The sequence below is a fragment of the Arvicanthis niloticus genome, chromosome 21 (genome assembly GCF_011762505.2).
Source record: "Arvicanthis niloticus isolate mArvNil1 chromosome 21, mArvNil1.pat.X, whole genome shotgun sequence".
NCBI classification, from domain to species: domain Eukaryota; kingdom Metazoa; phylum Chordata; class Mammalia; order Rodentia; family Muridae; genus Arvicanthis; species Arvicanthis niloticus.
Window position 1 is genome coordinate 22,735,772 of NC_047678.1, and position 19,615 is coordinate 22,755,386.

The 19,615-nt window shown below is 48.3% G+C and overlaps 1 protein-coding gene and 1 long non-coding RNA gene across 2 annotated transcripts in view; one reads left to right on the plus strand and one right to left on the minus strand.

Annotated features, from left to right (window-relative positions):
• Positions 1 to 13,907: 13,907 nt before the first annotated feature.
• On the minus strand, positions 13,908 to 17,924 carry LOC143435322 (uncharacterized). The gene is made up of 2 exons (XR_013105517.1): positions 17,792 to 17,924; positions 13,908 to 17,075 (listed from the first exon to the last, which is right to left on the minus strand). It is a non-coding gene; the product is annotated as an uncharacterized LOC143435322 (long non-coding RNA).
• A 107-nt stretch (positions 17,925 to 18,031) lies between these two features.
• Positions 18,032 to 19,615, plus strand: part of Ky (kyphoscoliosis peptidase) — a 35,381-nt gene continuing 33,797 nt past the window's right edge. The window contains exon 1 of the mRNA XM_034525051.2: positions 18,032 to 18,246. Within this exon, the coding sequence (XP_034380942.1) occupies positions 18,111 to 18,246 (136 nt within the window). The 5' untranslated portion in view covers positions 18,032 to 18,110. The remainder of the gene's footprint in view (positions 18,247 to 19,615) is intronic.

A 19,615-nucleotide genomic window follows, 5' to 3' on the forward strand; every position in this document is an offset into this window, starting at 1 on the left:
CATCTCTGGTAATTCCTGTAGGTATTCCCATGTGAAAGGGCACCGTGGTTGATATAATCATACCCTGGCATAGTTGCTGTCCTAGTTGGGTTTTTTTTTTTAAGAATTATTTATTTTATGTATATGAGTACACTGAATTGTCTTCAGATATACCAGGCATCAGATCTCATTACGGATGGTTGTGAACCACCATGTGGTTGCTGGGAATTGAACTCAAGTCCTTTGGAAAAGCAGTCAGTGCTCTTAACCACTGAGCCATCTCTCCAGCCCCTGGTTGGTGTTTTAACAACTTGTTACAAGTAAAGTTATCTCGGAAGAGGTACCCCGGTAGCAAAAGCTATCTCTGTTAGATTGCCTGTACGTAGTAAGTCCAGAGGGCATTTTCTTGAATGTTGATTGATATGTGAGGGCCAGGCCCTCTGGAGGTGGTGAAAAGCTAAGACACTTGTTTTCCTGGTTGTCATCTTATCAGCTCCAACTTGGTACTTGATCTGAGCTGGTCATGGGGTACGCATATTTCAGCTCTGCTGAAAAGTACCAAATTGCCTTCTAAATCTCTGGAAACATTCTCGGCTTAGTTATTTTTCTCATTGCTTTGAGCATATACCTGACAAACACAACTTAAGGAAGGAAAGGTGTCTGAGAGTGTGGTCCATTACTGCCCAGGTCTGGTAGCAGGAGCAGGAGGTGACTGCACGCTTTACATCTGGAGTCAGGAAACAGATACAGGTGAAGGCTGGAACTCAGGTCACTTTCTTTACCCTGTCTGGGGCAAAAGCTGTGGGGTGTGTCTTCTCCTCCACTACACCTCTCTGGAGACACCCTCACAGACACACTGGGGTTTCCTAGGTGATTGCAAACGCTGAAGTTTCGCCAACACAACCCTCTACTCCCATCAGTCACATATGAACAGTCCGTTCACCTGCAGCAAGCCAGGCTTCACAATCCTCATGTGAGCCATGGGAACTCACTTGCTTTCAACAGCACCAGTCCCCGTTCCTGAGCCCAGTCTGTAAGGAGCATCCCTGCTCTCATGAAGCCCCGTCTTGATTTCCCCTGCTTCTCTACACTCTGCTTTCTTCATACTGGGGGCTCAGCAGAGGCCACCTAAGATTGTATTTTGGGAGGAGCACGTACAGATTGGAAGCAAATAACCACCACCACCACCCCCAAGAGAGTCTGTGCAAAGACTGACAGAGAGCCTGAAAAATCTTATTTGATTGAGATTGTTGACTTAGTTCAGCTACTGTAAGTGACTGTAGACTGGCTAGTTTATAAACAACAGTGGTTGATTTCTTGAAGTCCTGAAGGAAGAAAGTCCACAGTTTAACAGACTAGAAATCCAAGACCCAACCTAACTAGGCTCTAGTGAGAGCTTCCTTCCGGATTGCAGGCTGCCAGGTTCTTGAGATGTTCCTATATTTCAGAAGCATGGAGAGAGATCTCTGGGGTTTCTTTTTATAAGAGTAATAAGAACACTCATGACATATGACCTTCACTCATGCCTCCACCTCATGCCTCTCACACACTAGGGCTTTAACATGGTACAGGGACATGATCGATCTGTCTATAGCAATCATCTCGTTAGTAGTCATTGAGAACCTTGTGTTCAGAAATCATTTGTCAGATCCCAAACCCCATCTTTTGAACAAACACCAGTTCTATTTTTAACTTAGATTTTTCACTGGACTATCCAGGCAATTCAATCCCCCAGAAGCCACGGAACAATAACTACAGAGCTTTACCATTACTGAAACTATCAGCCTCATCAATAAGTAACACAAACTGAGTCACAGTTCACCTGGCATCACTTTGGTGTTATGAGAAATATGTAATCGTCCACATGACACAGAAGCTGATCAATCAGAACAGCACCTGCCAGCAGCCTAGGACAGCTACACCATAACAATGTAATGAAATGCTATCTGGCCTGAGGGCTGCTGGTGATTACTGTACTGCCTGACATTGGGAATGGGAATCGATGATATCACCCCAATATGGTGTTTCATACAACCTCAAAATCAGACCGACAAAGAGGGAAGTTTTCTACAACAAATCAGTACCCTATGTTTCTCTGACTACATCACTCCCCATCCCTTTATCTTCTGACTGGGCAGGTGCTATGGGTGAGGGGAAGTTGTTAGAGATGGTACCGAGGTACAGATGATACAGGTGATGAAGGATGGTGGAGGTAGTAGTGACAGAAATGGTGGAGGTGATTGTCCTGGAGAGTTTCATGTCAACTTGACACAGGCTAGAGTTATCTGAGGGGAGGGCACCTCAGTGAGGTGCCTCCATAAGATCCAGCTGTAGGGCATTTTCTTAATTAGTGATTGATGGGGGAGGGGCCCAGCCCACTGTGAATGGTGCTGTTCCTGGGCTGGTGGTCCTAAATGCTATAAGAAAGCAGGCTGAGCAAGCCACGAGGAGCAAACCAGTAAGCTGCAGTCCTCCATGGCCTCTACATCAGGCCCTGCTTGATTTCCTGTCCCGTCTTCCCTTGATGATGAACTGTGATGTAGAAGCACAAGTTGACTCAATTCTTTCCTCCCCAAGTTGCTTTGGTCATGTTATTTTATCACAGCAATAGAAACCCAAACTAAGACAAGACTCATGAGTTTTTGTGTGGAAACTACCATGGAAACAGCCTTCACCCTTGAAGCTGTGGTGAGCTGAAGCTTAGTGCCATGTCTCCTGCGGTCCCCCCACTCAAGAGCATCATGCGCACTGAAAGGCCCTCCTCTCTCTCTCTCTCTCTCTCTCTCTCTCTCTCTCTCTCTCTCTCTCTCTCTCTGACAAAAGACAGTATCCTTCCCTCCATTTTGCCCTCCATGCGCTCAGAAAGTATTGGCATTGGAATTTGCCTTGGGCCCTAATAGGAAGGATGCCTACAGTGTCTAACTTCCAGCAGCTCACAGAACACCTTTAGCTGGGAATTAATGGGAAGGTGACTGCCTAAGCTAGAAGCTGGGTTTGGACTGAGCCTGGGATGTAACAGAGCCACTTATAGAGACAGAGATGGAGAAGAAAACAGAGAACACAGGCTTTAGGGTCAGATGGACCTGAATTCTGCTGTTTACTTTCTCTGAGACCTTGGCCGTGTTACCTGTCATCTCTGGACCTCACTGCTTCACCTCTAAGGTTGGCTCAATAATGATCCTTGACCTACTTAAGAGAATGAAACAAAACAAGGCTCAGCAGAGCCCAGCAAACGTGCTGTCGCTGACCTACCCGACGGCACCTAGAACCGGGACTGAGTCAAGACCTCTAAGGGGCTGCCCCACATGCCTGTGCAGGGGCAGAGAGAACATCTCATCCCATTCTGATGGCTGCATACTAATGAAACAAACGGCAGAGGAAGCTACCCATGCACTGAAAAACTCTGCTCAGAGCCTTCCTTGCTCTGGCTCCAGCCTGACCCTCACCTACCCAGGGGCCTCACAGGTTGGGATGAGGAGGCTGGAAGGAAAGAAGGAAGGAAGGAAGGAAGGAAGGAAGGAAGGAAGGAAGGAAGGAAGGAAGGAAGGGCCAATCCCGGTGAGCCAGTGGGGTGTATATACTGCTGGTTCTATTCCTTCCTCAGAACCTTCTAGGAGCATGTTGTGCCAACCTCAGCCTGACTAGAGTCAGATTCTAGAACACAGCTTGGATGCTAGAACTCTAGAGTGGTGACTCTGCGGCCCATTATCACCTGACAACCACTGGCTGATTGCTGGAGCCACAGGTAGAGGCTCCCACGTGACTTAGTCGCTAAGAATACTGAGGCAGAAGGAGTGAGTTCAAGAGCATCCTTCCCACCAGGGGGCGTGCTGAGAGCAGAGCTATCCCAGCCCACCCCACCTCAGAATGCAGCCCACTCTTTGCCTGTCTTAGAGGATTCTTGGCCTCTCTGCTTCGTGGCCTCTACCTCTCTTCTTAAGATTCTCTCTCCTAAGAGGAGGAGTAAGGAGAGGAGGAGGAGGAGAGAAGGAGCTAGGTGATGAGAGCGAGAAAGAGAGAGAAGGGGGGGACATGGAGGTGGATGTTCACATGTCTCCACCAGTCAAAGGCAGAGATATATCTAGGTTGGGTATTGGGTTACACTTCTGATTGATATTGAGCATTACCAAACTTATAAAGCCTTTGGTTAACATTTAAAAAAAAAAATTGTATAAAAGCAAAAAGGAGAAGGGGGTATGGGATAGGGGTTTTCTAGGGAGGGGAAATGGGGAAAGGGGATGACATTTGAAATGTAAATAAAATATCCAATAAAAAAAAAAAAAGAATCTCTCTCCTAGCTCCACTGCTCTCTGTCAGCATGTCTCATTCTCTGATTCTGTCCCTTTACTCTCCTTACTCCCATTTCAGGGGCCCTGTCATTTATTTCTCCTTCTCACTGCTGCTTCTCTCTCTCTCTCTATCTCTCTCTCTCTCTCTCTATCTCCCCCTCTTCCCCTCCCCCTCCTCTCTCCCCAGACCCCTCTCCTTCCCCCTCCTCTTTTTTCTCTCTCCCCCCTCCTTCCCCCTCTCCCCTTTCCCTCCTCCATCTCTCCTTCCTCCCCCCTCTCTCTCCCTGTCTCCTCTTCCTGACTCTATCCATGGATCTGTCTCTCTGCTCTGCGTGTGTCTTTCCCCCTGTGCCTCTGAGTCTCCTTATTCCTGCCCTGTCTCCTCCCTCCCTGGAGGCTTCCAAGCTGGTAACTGGGGACAGATGGCCATTAGCCTTTGGCAAGAGGCCCATGTCATCACTGAGGCTCCTCCCTCCATGGCAACTTGTCAGAGACCACCTGGGGAGTGCAAACGGTCCTGCCACAAACAAGTCACTGTCACCAGTGATTCAGGGCCTGGCCCTGTCTAATCTAGGCCTGCCTCGGGTAACCCTGTGAGTGGCCAGCTCCCTGCCTTGCTTGCGCAATGGCTGCTGCAGGGGCCAGAAGCCAGAAGTGGGCTAAAGAAGGACAGTGGGAAGTTTTGCATCCAGTAGGCCTTGCCAAGCCCAGAGGAAGCACCTGGAGGCAACAATCATCTGTGACCCATGGCCACAGCAATAGAGATGCCCTGGGCCTGTGTCCTATCACCAGCCTCCCATATCAGAACATATGAGATGAAACCAGGCTGCTCAAATACCCCAAGCTCCTGCCTGATTTCTCCTGGGCCCACATGGTGGAGCCAGGTGGCCTTGTTTAGGTGTCCTGAGGGTGAGTCCTAAAGAACATTGCTGTGTCCAATGAGAAGCTGGTACTCCCACACCCCCATGGCCCTAGCTGTGCCCCCACCACTGCTCTCCATCTCCTCTTTAGGGTCAGACCTCAGTCATCCTGAGAAAATCTCTGCAGTGGGTGAGGGAGAGGAGGTATCCAGGTACCCATGATTTACTATGTGGACCACCATCCACATCTGGCCAGAATAAATACATCTACTTTTCCATGACGGAATGTGGATCCAGAGACATAAACTGACTCTTCCAGCATCTCAAACATCTGAAGATCCCTGAAGTTCAGGTAGCCTATCTACACCCATGTAGGTACACACACACATACACACACACACACACACACACACACACACACACGCATACACACATACACATTACACACACACATCACACACACACACACACACACAGATGCCTGCATACATGCACGCATGCGTATACATGCACATGTAAATTACTATAAAGCAATACCTATCATATGCCAAAACAGTGTTCTCTAAAACATAAAGAAACAGACAGGATCACCTCTAGAAAGCTCCCTGCACAAATACCTGGTACACACTCCTGCGTTCTAGTACACCCAAGATTCCAAAGTAAGTTGCTGGTATGTGGCCTGTTTGCACCCCCGTGTCCCATATCCACATAATAGATGCTCTGAGGATAAGGTGAGCAGCTGTGCCCACATGCCTGCAGTCCTGCCCTAGGTTCAGGGACAGTCTGATGTTGCCCGTGCCCTATGTAGTACAAGGCACCGCTCCTTCTCCTTATCTGCCTTCTATGTAGGCAGTGGGTAAGATGCTCCTGGTTTACCTAAGGAGGCTGAGGCTGCAACTAGCCTGTAAATTCCTAGAGGATCTTGTAGGAATCCAAAGGAATCTTGTAGGATACAAAGAAAAAAACCTTATCAGGAGCTCTCCTGATACAGAGGAGCAAAGGGGATGATTGAGAACCACTGGGCTGGCCCAGCCTAGCAAGTGGGAGTTGCAGGAGGCCAAGCAGACCCACATGCAGCCTCCAGAAGGAAGGCTTGGGTCCTGCAGTTACCATGCACCCACACCCTATGAGCTGCCTGCTCTGCAGGGGTCAGAGGCAGTTGGGCCTGGAAGCTCTTCCCCAAGCCTGTTCTGCCCTGTCCCCACCCTAGTTACCCCCCTCCTAGTTGGAGGAAAGACAGGATGGCAGGATACAGTGGGTGCAAACCGAGCTCATGTTTCCCTCCTCTCTTCCTGGCAGGGATTACATGGTGAGCAAGGAGGACAGCTGAGCTGGCAGGTGGGTGGCCGGCCATGACTAGGGGCGAGCTGGAGAGGATGGGACAGCTGAGGTAACTTGGGCCTGGAACAGTTTCACTCCCCTTTCCCACATCTCCCCTCCTGGCTACCCAGGGGAGCGTGTACATCAGGAACGAGTCTATCAGACCAAGCACCGGGGGATCCGTAGGCACCTCTCTTGCTTTACCTAATTCTGCTCCCTGAATGAGGAAAGGCAAACCACATAGGTTTTTTTTTTTTTTTTCAACAGAAAAAAAGATTGAACTCAGAGAATTGAAGATCCGTGGGCTGGGAATGGGTAGTAGCAGGCCTGGAGTGAGTGAGTGGGTGAGTGTAGCAGGATATCCCCCCACGCCTGCAACGCAACATTTACCATAAACTCGGTAATCTGGGAGGAGCTAATGTGGGAGGAGTAAGGAGAGGATGAGGAGAGGAGGAGGAGGAGCTAGGAAGAGGCAGGATGTAGGAGCCATGGAGAACCATAGGTCTAGGACCATCGTGGGTGACAACTGATATCATAAGGTTAGATATTGAGACACACCTCCAATTGTGTGGCCATCTTGTTGATTGAGTATTACCAGATGCAAAGCCTTTGGATAATCTTTAAGCATTAGAGTCTCATGTCTACCGGGTACCTTATGGATGGCGGAATGGTCTGGGCTCAGCCCAACCTTGTGGAGACAGCATGGCAGATTGGCAGGGCCATCTCCCATGCTGGCATCTCGTGGGTGGCAGGGCTGGTGTTTCTGGCTGGCCGTTTCTAGCTGTGGCGCACGTGGCCTCTGGCCACAGAACATGGCGGCAGAGCTAAGCAGAGCCGCTGCTGCTTAGATAGTCTCCCCCAAGAAATAGCCTTCCATGAATATTAACAGTAGCAGGTGAGGTGTACCCAATTCTAGACCCACTAGTTAGCACTGGTGCTCCTCCCTCTCCCAGCCTTTACCATAGCCCCAGTAGGACCATCTCTGCAGCTGTCAGAAGGCATCTGTCTGTACAAATGCAGCTGTGCCTCATCCCAGCCTCACCTTGATATGGTCCCAAAGCCTGTACTTTCTTGGGCTACCTACCTGACCATTTGAAAATACTCAGTGTCAGGATCTCAATAGCTGACCCTTAGATACTTACTAGAATGATTGGGAACAGCTTAGGATCAAGCAATAAAAATGAAGTGTGAACCTAGAAGATACAGGAATCGTGTGTCAGCTGCGAACTGTGACCTGGGCTTGGGTCTTGGTGGATCCCTGAGTGACAGTCTCGGGCAAGGAGGTAGGCGGTGACCCTGTCTTCCTCCTTGTTCTCACCTCACCCACAGGAGGACATCCTCGATCAGAAGAAAAGCAAGAACAGATATTGAAATTGTCGTATAGACGCCCCCAGATCTGACTCAACATCAGCTGGTATATCCCAGCCAGAGACAGTCTAGCTGATCTCTGCGTCTGACGAAACCACAAAGGGGTGCTCCACACCATGGTCAACAGGTACAATCAGGTACCAGATGCTAACAGCTGCGCATGCTCTTTAACCTCCTTCCCACGTGGTAAAGCTTGAGCCAGCGGACTCCATGGTTCCTCTCTGTATGGTCCCCGAGCAGTGCAAGCCAGAAGCTCCTGCCAGGTAGCATGTTTTCCATCTGCCCTAGATCCGTTTGTCTCAAACCCTCATTCTGGTGTCCTATATTAGCAAGCCTGTGCAACCCAGCGCTGTCCTTCACAAGTCTGTGCACGGTCCACAGCGACTTCTCCAACCCCTGCTCTGTGAGCACAATGAGGTAGCTACTTGGAAAGTCTGCTGAAAAAAAATAATCAAGACCAAATAAAAGCACCCGGCACAGGGCCCATCCTAGAGTGAGCACCAAAACATGTTTTTCATCCTCTGTTAGTCCATTATAACAGCTATAACAAAATACCATTAACTGGGACGCCTATAGATTAAAAAAAAATTCTCATAGTTCTAGAAGCTTAGAAGTCAAAGATCAAAACCTCAGAAAATTTACCTTCTGGAAGGTCTACTCTCTGCGTCAGAGATGGCACTTTCTTCCTGTGTCCTCACACACTCATCTGGGATAGTTTGGTAAGGATGCTAATACCATTCAAAACTGAATCATCTCCCAAAGACCCACCTGCCATTTCTATCACAGTGAAGATTAGGATTTCAATATATAATTAGGGGTGGGAAGAACACAAACACTCAGCCATGACTGGCACTCTTCCCAAACTTTCTTGCCTGCCTGCCTGCATTCCATCCTTCCTTCCATCCTTCCTTCCATCCTTCCTTCCTGCCTTCCTTCCTTCCTTTCTCCCCCATCTCATTCCTTCCAGGGAGTCCCAAGAATCCTTATTAACCCCCACTCATCTGCCTCTCTTTCAGCCCATCCAGGTTCTCAGGGAGCCTCTGAGGTCCCAATGGGCTCTGTTGCCTTCCTAAGCAGACCTGCACCCAATTCTATAGTCAACTACAAAGAGGGAGTCATTCATCTTTGTGTTCCCAGGCATCCAACCCAGGCCTAGAACATAATGTCTGGTTCCAGATGGAATGAAGGGGTTGTGATTGGATGGGGACAGAGGACAGATGGACAGACGATGTATGTGTGGGTGAATGGACTGGGTTAGACAGAATGGATACAAGGGCAGAACTGGCAGATGGGTTGAGGACCGGTGTCTACATCGAGATGTAGGGATGGGTGCTCTAACAGCTAAGTGAAATGGATAGACGTGAATATGTGGTACCCAAGTATTGATAGGAGGAGGGATAAACAGATGGCTGCAGTCACGTGCCAAGTTGACTTTGGGCCAAGACAAGAAGGCTCCAAGGAACTCTCTCTAATACTTTTGCCCCAATCCTTGTCACATTCTAGTCTGCCATTGCTGTCGCAGCACAAACTTGGGGTAGTGGTGACTGACGGTGGTGGGTGTTGGATGCTGCCTCCATTTGCAGTTTTGCCCAAGCCCCTCACTTACTGAGCCCTGCCCTAGGCTCCATGAACCATAAAGCTCAGAGCACAGGCATGGGTGGAGAGCACACTTGCCCTTCCCCAGCCGCCTGCCCAGCCCTCAGAAGTTGCCCCAGAGAAGGATAACTGAGTGTACCAGAGAAGATGCTGCTGTCCTCACGCTAAACACCAAAGTCTGGACACGGGCCAATCACTCTTCTCCCCAGGGTGAGCTTGGATTCCAACCACATGGAGGTTCAGCTGGGCTGACACTCCTGTGCGGCCCTCAGTAAATCCAGAGCTCCTTGACAGCAGGAGTGGTATCATCCTCCCTGCCCAATCCAGTCATACAAGTCTTTGACACAGAGTTGGCAGAGGGAATGTTTGCGGGCTAAAGAAAATGAACAAGGCATCCTAGACACAGCTGGCTGTTGCTATGAGAAAGCAGTGGTAGGTGCTCATCTAAGCTGAGAAGGTGCACACCAGCTCTGCCACTTCCCCCATGGGTGACCTTACCCAGTCCCTGGACTTCTTTGACCCAGCCTCTCTTCATCTGTAAACTCGTAATAATGGATGATACCGCCCAGTTACCGCCTGTGCTTGTTTAGATCATGCAGAAAATTTCTGATGTTGGTCTTTTGAAGGACCCTATTCCAAACCAATGGCCCTCAATAGTTTCTGCCCTAGCTCTTCTCCACCAGGGCAGAGCAGAGCCTGTATAAAGGAGCTGGTGGGTTGCAAGCCGTGAGCATACCCCATTTTCAGGTTTCTGCAGCCAGGGCTATCTATAATCACCCTGACCCCAATCTTTCCGTATGAATTATGTAAAGAGAGTTCTCTAAAAAATGAGGCCTATGAAAAGTCCCAGCCTGTGCTTTCCAGCCCTCATGTCATCTTTCCCAACCTGATAAGGACCATGGCTTATTAGTTGTTCCTCTCCGGCTCACCCTGTCCTGCGACTGCACACGTGAGACTAAAAATACCCATGGCTCCTATTAGACACTCTGCCCTAGGAACAAGCCAAGCCTGAGTCTGCAGTGACACCAAAAGCTGGCTCCCTTGCAGTCCTGGGATCCAGGCCACTGGGCTGTTCTTCTCAGCAGCACCCTCCTGATGGGCCCCTGAGGGTCCACAAAACTGATCAAAAGGCTGGTGCTGCGGGTTTGGTTGTAGCTGTGTCACTCTCTAATGCCTCCTTCTCTATCCGACACATCTGCCTCTTAGACAGCTTCACCCTGCCCAGAAAATGGTTCTTTCTCAAGGAACTCTTGTCACTCTGAGTGCCTCCCTGAACCCTCCAGATGTCCAATCCAAACCTCAGCCTGCCCCTGGAAAAGACACCCACCGCCACTTTTCATTGAAAAACATGCAATAACAAGCATGTTGGGTTTAATGGGAAAGTCAGACAAACCTTCCCAGAAGAAAGCTTTGTGTGTGTGTGTGTGTGTGTGTGTGTGTGTGTGTGTGTGTGTGTTGCTGCTGCTGCTGCTGTTTTTGTTGTTGCATGTTGGTGAATGTGTTTACATGTGCTTGTAAGTACACATGTATTTGTCTATGCATGATTGGAGAGGTCAGAGGTCAACACCAGCTGCCTTCCTCAGCTCTCATGCTTAGACAGAAAACAATCTTCACTGATAGAGTCATTTCCCCAGTCTCCTGAACCAGTCTCTTCATCCTTCACTATTTTTTGTGTCCAATAAAATGGACACAAATCCATCAGTCCAACCTCTAGCTGTTGTGAGACAATTGGGATGAATCCACGGAAAGAAGAACACAAGGTGTGAGCTCTAACCCAGAACTGGCACTGAAGGATGAACAAGGGGTGGATGAGGTCTCTTACTCACAAGGAACATGCCAGGGACATGCCAGGAACATGTCAATAAGCCGGTGATGCATGCTTGGCAGGGCCGAAGAGGTGATCTCTTCTCAGGCTTTCATGTGCTACTGGATATGTCTCTTGGCACTGACCAAGCTATTTTGGAAATGGTGGTGAGAGACAAATTGATTTTCATCATCTCCATCCCCAGAAGAAGCTAAGATTGTCACGGAGCAGGACTCCTATAGTCGAAGTACTTGAGGGTTGAACCAGAGTGCCTCCAACATTTGCCCACGAGTGTGTGCGACAAGACGTGACTTTAATGAGCTATGGACAGACAAGAAAAAAATACAGGAAACTAATTAAGGGGTCACAGAAAGTTAGGGTGAAATAGAAAGTGGTGACTGGCAGGCTGGGGAGGCAAACACCAGAAAGGCTGAGAACAGAGATTGTGAAAAAAAACCACTCCTGCTTTGGCTCTTGGCAGCAGCTGGGGTGGGGGTGTGTGAACAGGACTAAGCAGCTCTCTGAATGAAGCTCTCCCCAAATCTGTGCTCCAGAATGTTCTGCCAGCAGCCAAGGAAGGTGTCTTTAGAGACACTTGTCCTCACTTGACCTTCCTCCCCTCTGGGCCCTGAAGGTCTGCAAGAACGATGCAGAGGAAGGAGCCACTGCTCTGCGAGGCTCAGTGGTTTCTCCAAGCTAAGCCAGAAGTACCAGCTTGCTGGAAGCCCTCATTCTGTCCAATTTGGCTCAAACATTTATTGAGCACCTCCTATGTGCAGCAGCCATAGGCAAAGCGCACAGGGAAAGCAGAGGGCTGAGGAGCAAAGACGGCAATGACCTTGGTCCTCAAAGTGCTGAAAGGGGTCAAGGTTTGGAGAGGACTTTACCAGAGTTTACAGGAAGACAAGGGAAATCGTGTGTAGATAGAAGAGTGTTCCTCCTTCCAGTTAGTGTTTAAATGTCTGTGCCGTTACAGTAGAAGACAGGAAGGAAGACTATGAGCCTTAGAAAGCCAACAGCACACACATGTAAAGTTGGGTGGGGGACTGAGCGGATGGCTCAACTGATAAAACTGCTAACCTTGCAACAGAAGACCTAAGTTCAATCCTCAGAACCTTTGTAAAAAAGCTAAGCAAGGTGCTGACATTTGTAATCCCTACACTGAAGAGACAGGAAGGGGGAAAGAAAAAAGAAAGAAGATTATTCTCTGATCTCCACATGCTTGTCCATAGGCAAGGGTACACACACATGTACCTGCACACACACACACACACACACAGAGAGAGAGAGAGAGAGAATGAGAGAGAGAGGAAGAGAGAGTTTAGTCTCAAAGATAATAAAAGTTCAACTAAAAATCTGCCTCATGCATTAATTATTCTAATGCTAGGGGCTTATGTAATGACAGCATTCAATCAGGGTGACAGGTGACCGAAGGTGGACATACAAGGCTAGTGAGTTTGTGAGTAGACACAATCTTTTTGGAAAGTCATTTGACATTGTATATATCTCAAGCCTTAAAATAGTCATAACCTTTTGAGTCAGTGATCCCACTTCCAGGAATCTATTCTAAGGAAATAACCAGCTTATGTGGCCAAAGGTGTAGGCACACAAACATTTACCCGTGGCATCACCCTGGGGAGAGGATAATATCAAACAAGCTGAACTCCTGACGCTGGACAAAGGGGAACCAGTTGTAATCACTGGTCAGCCTTTTAAATTAGTTCTGAGGAGGTTCACTGTGCGTGCCAAAAGAAGGAAAATCATGACACCAACCTGTACGCAACACCACCCTGCTGTTATTGTTAAGGGGCTCATACTCAGTTTATTATATGCATCAACAATAGCAGAAGAAATGCTAGTGAACAGAACACTTTAAAGTGGTCATGCCTAAATGACAGGGTTTGGGTGATACAGTTTCTCTCTTGCCTGGTCTTCTGAATTTTCAGTACTGGTCATGAGTTTGCTGGAAGATCACCATGACCTCATTCATCCAGAGGGGTCACATTGCTCTGAAGAACTGGTCTGGTCACCTTCCCTGTGCCCCTTTACTTCCTGTTGCCCTCCCCTAATACCTCCATGGAGACAAGTATGCTGTGCCTGTGGGTTCCCTGCTAAAAGCTTTCTCTGTGCCCACTGGTCCCTGATGTCTGCTTCTGTGGGGAAGACAGAACTTTGCCTCTTGGAAACCCAAGGGAAGGGAAAGGGTTCAAACTGGAAGCCCCAGAGAGCTCCTCTTTCTAAGGACAAACAGCAGTGTGAGGACACAGGGGAACACTCCTCTCATGTGAGAATCTATAGCCAGACGCAAGTTCCTCCCCACCCACCCCCTACTTCAGCTCCAAACCAGAAGCCTCAGCTCAGAGCCTGGAACTCTGCAGACAACCAAGTCCCACCTGCAAGCAAGTGGAAGCTGTGGGGCTGACATGACAGCTGGGCACACGCGCAACTGGGAAGAGGATGGCGACAAGAAAGCAACAGTCATGCACTGTCTAGAGCACTGTGGTCTGAGAAACATTAAGTGATGTCATCCGTGTGTGAGCATCTCGCAGTGTATTTAACAAGCCTAGCCGGAGCAGGCACAACAGGGCTTCGAAACACTTCCCTCTTGGGACCTCTTTCCATCCCTCCAAAAAAGTTTTATTCAATCACAGATATATAAGGATATAAAATAATACAAATCGAGCACTTACATTCATTGCTATATGTACAACTTTTGCCATTTATTGACGGTGAAGGTAAATTTGCATACAGATAACATGACTGTTATTTATTTTTACATAAAGAGTTAAAGTGTGTCTGAGTATTGAATAGGCAATCTTCAGTGTTTTTTGTTTTTTTGTTTTTGGGGGATGTTTTTGTTTTTGTTTTTGTTTTTGTTTTGAGTTAACCAATGTTTGGATTTTATAATCATCAAAGCTGAGGTTATGGCTTTGCTTAAACAGGAAAGACCAAATAATAGATGAATATTTAAGGTTACTGTGGAAATTGTTGGAAAATTTATCCTAAGCCCAAACCAAAATTCATCAAATCATTTTTTTAAACAAAACTCATGTCAGCAACTTGAGAAGCAATCTTTAAAATCAAATATTCTGACAAAATACACTGGAAAGGTAAAGTAATTTGATACTTATATCCTTCGGGATAACAGTAGGAAAATATTTTTAAAGTTTTTATTTTCCATTAATAAACTGTAATCTTTCTATATGTGCTGAGAATTCTGTAGGTACAGTGAAATGCCGCAATTCATAATGTACAATTGTCTAATGCCACCATGACTATTGTCTTGAATCTAAGCCATGAGATCCAGGGCAGCATAGGTTGGTGCCTCGTGAGTGATGTCATGCACAGTGCTAAACACTCATGTTGTGTGTTCAGAACCAAGGCTGCAGTGAAGTCCCACAATGCATTTAAGGTGAGCACTACCAGAAATACTCACACTAATTACACACTGATTTGGAGTTAATTTTGGGTCATTGTACATTTAGAAACTCTTGTTATTGCCAAGTATTTTTTACAACTCACACATTTGCGGGCTCCCAGCCCAGTTAAGAACTTTGGCGTAGCCTGTTACCTATTTCCTCTGTATGATATCAATAAGTAGATATGCAAATGCATGACACATGCCGAAGGAGATGCAGATATGTAATCACATATATTGAGTAGTCTATTTCGTCTGGGTCATGATAAACAAATAAACAGGACGTTGAGTCAACACAGAGAAAATGACACAATCAAAACACACAATAATGTAGCAAGAATTTCTTGCTTTTCATAAAAGTATTTACATCAGCGTGTAAGATTGAAAATAGCATTGTGGCATTTTCGAACAAAGTCAGATTTGTTTTATTGCAAATATGTTTTTATAAATACGAGTATACTCTAACAAGAAAAGTATAGTGTAGATACACAAATGAGTAACATAGTCACTTACTATTATCAAGTATGTACTTTGCATAAATATATTTCTATGGTTGCTGGCAGGTAATAGGTTTGCCTGCAGCTTATCAGCAAAAACATGTGTGTTCTGTGTGGTGCCATGGTTGTTATAATGGTGACCATATCTCTAGGACAGCAGGAGTTTTCAGCCCCATCATAACCTTGTGAAAGCTCCCTCACACATGTCGTCCATCATTCTACAGAAACATTGTCTATATGGAAACAATGCATAGTGAATTCTGACTGTTCTGTGTCATTTGAATTCTAAAATTTCTAGTTCAGTGTAATTTAAATAATTAAGGATTTACCCCAAAATGGAAGTAACCTCTATTTTGCCAGACCTAAGAGTAAAGATTCATTAGTAAGGTCAGGATAGGATCTTTGAACTCCATTATGCAACATGGTATCAGGATGGAGGGGCTACCTCTTAGAAGAAAGTCTAAAAGAGAAAGGTCAGGGGCATTTGAAGCTAAGAGATGGTTTTGGCTGCAACATAGGTGCATATGAGGCTGATCCAAGGTGTGAATCGAAGTTGTTTGTTTGTTTGTTTGTTTTTTCTTGTGGAGACAGGCCTTGAGAAGATGGAGCAGACAGACACTCTGCCTAAAGGCTCTCAGTATCCCCAATCTTCTCTTCAGCTCACCCCTTCCCCTCCCTGATTGATCCATCCTAAGGTCCTCAGCCTCCTCCACTTCCCTATGAGGCCCCTCTCTCTATCTGTGAACAGGTCATCTGCTCACAACTGAGTAAAGCCAGGCCAGGGATGGGATTTAAGCAGGAAGCAAAAAAAGAGAGAGAGAGAGACCATCCCAGTCTTTCCTCCAAGCTCCAGGCAGGGAGCAGCTTTGCAGGCCACAGGAGCTGGGTCTTGGCACTAAGGACCATGAGGAGGATAAGTCCAAGTGCCTGGCAGCATCAGGAGTCAAGAGTCAAGGTGACCCTAGTTCAGGAGTTTGCTCCAAAGCAAGATTCTCAGTGCAGTTCTGGAGACATTTGTTGACATCTAGATATAGTCTAGGTCATCACGCTTGGCAGGGAGGCACTACTGGAATCTAGTAGGATGCTGCCAAGTATCCTCCAATACATAGGATGGCTTCCTACAGCAAAGACATCTCTATCTCAAACTCACAGCCACAAGGATGGGAGGCAAGCACATCCAAACCATAACACTGTCTCTTGAAGGTCTTAGGCCAGTAGTTCTCAACCTCCCTAATGCTAAGACCCTTCAATACAGTTCTGTTGTGGTGACTCCCAACCATAAAATTGCTTTTGTTGCTACTTCATAAATGTAATTTTGCTACTGGTATGATTATAATGTAAATATCTGATATGCAGGATATCTGATATGTGAGTCCCTGTGAAAGGGTCCTTTGACTCCCTTACCCAAAGGGTCTCATCCCACAGGTTGAGAACCACTGACTTAGGCCACACTGAGTGAAGGGGGTGAGTGCAGACCCTCATGGTCTTCAGGTCTCATTGTTGCCTAAACCACCTTCAAGACCCAGAAGGTCTTTCTAGTCTTTTCATTCTCAGCCAGTGTGTGTGTGTGTGTGTGTGTGTGTGTGTGTGTGTGTGTGTGTTGACACACATATAGCCAGGGACTAGGACTCACTTTAGCAGAGTGAAGCCTGCCTTGTCCACCATCTGTCTCCCCTGTCCATCAAGACACTCAGCTGTCTAGCAGCATCAGTTCAACATTGTTAGAAGCCAAGACAGACACCCAGAGAAGACACAGTGACGACTCGAGGCTGAGAAAATGGAGGAAAATGGTCCAAGGTCACATGGCCAACAAGCGGTGGCACAGCAACTGGAACACAGCTTGTAACCGTGGCGGTTTCAAGGACAAGGTGGAGAGCTCTCAGGAGCCGTTTACCAAGGTGGAGTCACAGAGCAAGGCCTCCGTGCAGAGGTGGCATCTATTACCTGTGTAAACACAAATTAGAGAATTGTCTCCCACCTGGTTGAACCATAGTACCAAAGGCTCCCAAGCAGAAGCCATGTAAACAGTCCTTAGACCTACAGCCAAATGCCCTGTAGCTGTTGGCTGGGCAGAACAGGCCTGGCTAAAAATAGAAGGGGCTCTCAGGTCCAGCTCCCTGACAGCAGCCGGCAGCTCCCAGTTCTCTCTCTCTCTCTCTCTCTCTCTCTCTCTCTCTCTCTCTCTCTCTCTCTCTCTCTCTCTCTCTCTCTCTTTCCCTCTCCCTCTCTCTCACTCCATTCCTCCCTCCCCTTCCTCTCTTCCCCTCAGGCAATAGCTAGCCTTCCTGAAGGAATGGAGACTTTTAAGACCTCCATCTCAGGAAAAAATAAGATTGTTTTAGCTTGATGCCCAGTAGATATGAACCAAGGTCTGAAACAGTCATCAATGAGAGTTGGGGTCTTCATCATAACGCCTCAATCTATGAAAAGAACTAACAACTTTCAAAGCCACCCATGGAAACAAAGAAGTCAAGGCTAAAGATGTGACCAACATCTGCACACCCTGCAATTCAACTTTCTCCTTGCCTTTCTTTTCCAAAACTAAACCAGCTCTGATGTGAGGTTTCAGGATTGGCCAGTGACTTCCCTTAGGAGATAGATGGTGGCAACGAGGCAGCACCCAGCCCAGCCACAGAGAAAATTTTGCTGGAGTCCAATACCTGCACTTCCGTTGCACGGGGAGGAAGGGTCATAAGCCCTACAAAGTGCATCCTGGGTGCAGTTCAGGGCCGGGCCCGGGGATTTCCTTTCAAAGGTGACTTAGAGGCACTTCAGGAGGGTAGCGCCCTCCCGGGCGGGTCCTAATGGTGAATTTGGCAGAGTCAGCGAAACTGCGCCCGGCGGACCTGGCGGCGGGGCAGCGCCCTCTCCCGCGCCCTCGCCCTCTCCCGCGCCAGGCAGCGGCGCGCACGGGGCCATTTGCAGCCTAGGCAGCCTCGCGAGCAGCCGCTGCGCGCGGGCCTGGAGGGAGGCGGCACCATGGAGCTGAAGAAGGACAGCAACGCCGTGGCCATCGACATGCTGCTCATCGTGCACTCCGAGAAGCGGCGCGCGGCGCAAGCCACGCACTTGGACCCGCAGGCGGACCCAGGCGCGCTGCTGCAAAACCGAGGAGGTAACATCCGCCTGGCCCGGGTCCTCAGGATCCCTGAGCACCTCGGCCACCAAGCCCTGGGGTCCGCCCGCCGGTGGGACGCCTAAGCAGCACCCCACCCCTCCCCAACGAGGCCAATCCAACCCTCTCCCGGACCGCTGCTTGTGCCCGGGCGCCACAGCACCTGCGTTCCTTGGCAACGCACAGCGCACTGGTTGCCTCAGGCCTGTTTTCTCCCGCTATTCTCTGGAGGGTGCAAAACACGTAGAAAAATGCTCTTCAGAAAGAAGCCAGGGCTGCAGGCTGATCACGTGTAGCAGAGGCCTAGTCCCCAGGCAGCATGCAGCTCACCATAGGGCACCAGGGGCTCCAGAGGATCCTTGTATTGAGTCAGACTTTGAGATAACTTAGAGCCTCAGTTTCCCCTTTCTTAAGCCTCTCTTTCAGCCTCCCACAGATATAAGGACTGACTGGGTGAAGGGAACCTGGGCTGGGGTGTGGTGGAGTTGAGTTTGAAGTCTCCTGACCATACTTGAATTTAGCTTCAATTTTACTCGCTCGCTCTGCAGACGTAGGAAAACGAAAACTGGCAAGTGATTGCTTATAGGGTGATTGCGGAGGGCAGGATCTGCCTCTGTTCTCCGTACATACACAACTTGAGAGTATAAAGGGTGCCAAATGGAAGCTCAGGAAATCCCTGAAAAATGTAAGGGCCTCCTGGCGCTGGTCTTGGAGGAGGCTTCTGGGGCTGACTTAAGGGTCTAACCCCGCACCACTTCTTTAGCAGAGATGCCTGACCGCCACACAGAGAAAGATGACTGCTGCCTCCCACTCTCTCTCCAGCTCCCGCATTCCTTAGGACCCCCTCCTTTTGCTGTATCTGTCCCCCAGAGCCTCTGTGCACATGAGGCACCCACAGCCCGCCCAACCTGCCGTGCTAGGACAGCGGTTCTATAGTCAACCTTGACCCCCCAGTCACATGCGCTGGAATTGTGATGCAGCTCTTGGGGAGCTGGAAGAGAGGCAGTTGGGGAAAGACTGGAGAACTGAGTGTTCATCATCGCAATTAGAGTTTAGGAGGGAGTGTGGGGACGGGAGCCGTTTAGGTTAATAGATTCTGTAGTTCCCTAGGTTAATAGATTCTGTAGTTCCCGTGCTACTTCTGGGAGAAGGGATTAGACCCTCTCAGGGTCTTTGAAGGAGAAAGAAAATGTCCTCTCTGCTTCTTGATGGGAATGAAATGGCGCCTGTCGCATGTAATACAATCCAGAAGACCGCTCCCCGAGTGTAGAGAGGCCCAGTTCCAAATCAGTCCGGTAGTCCCCACCTCTTTGCTTCTGACACCAAAGAAGATAAAGAGAAAAGCCCTCGAGTGTTGGATATCAAACTG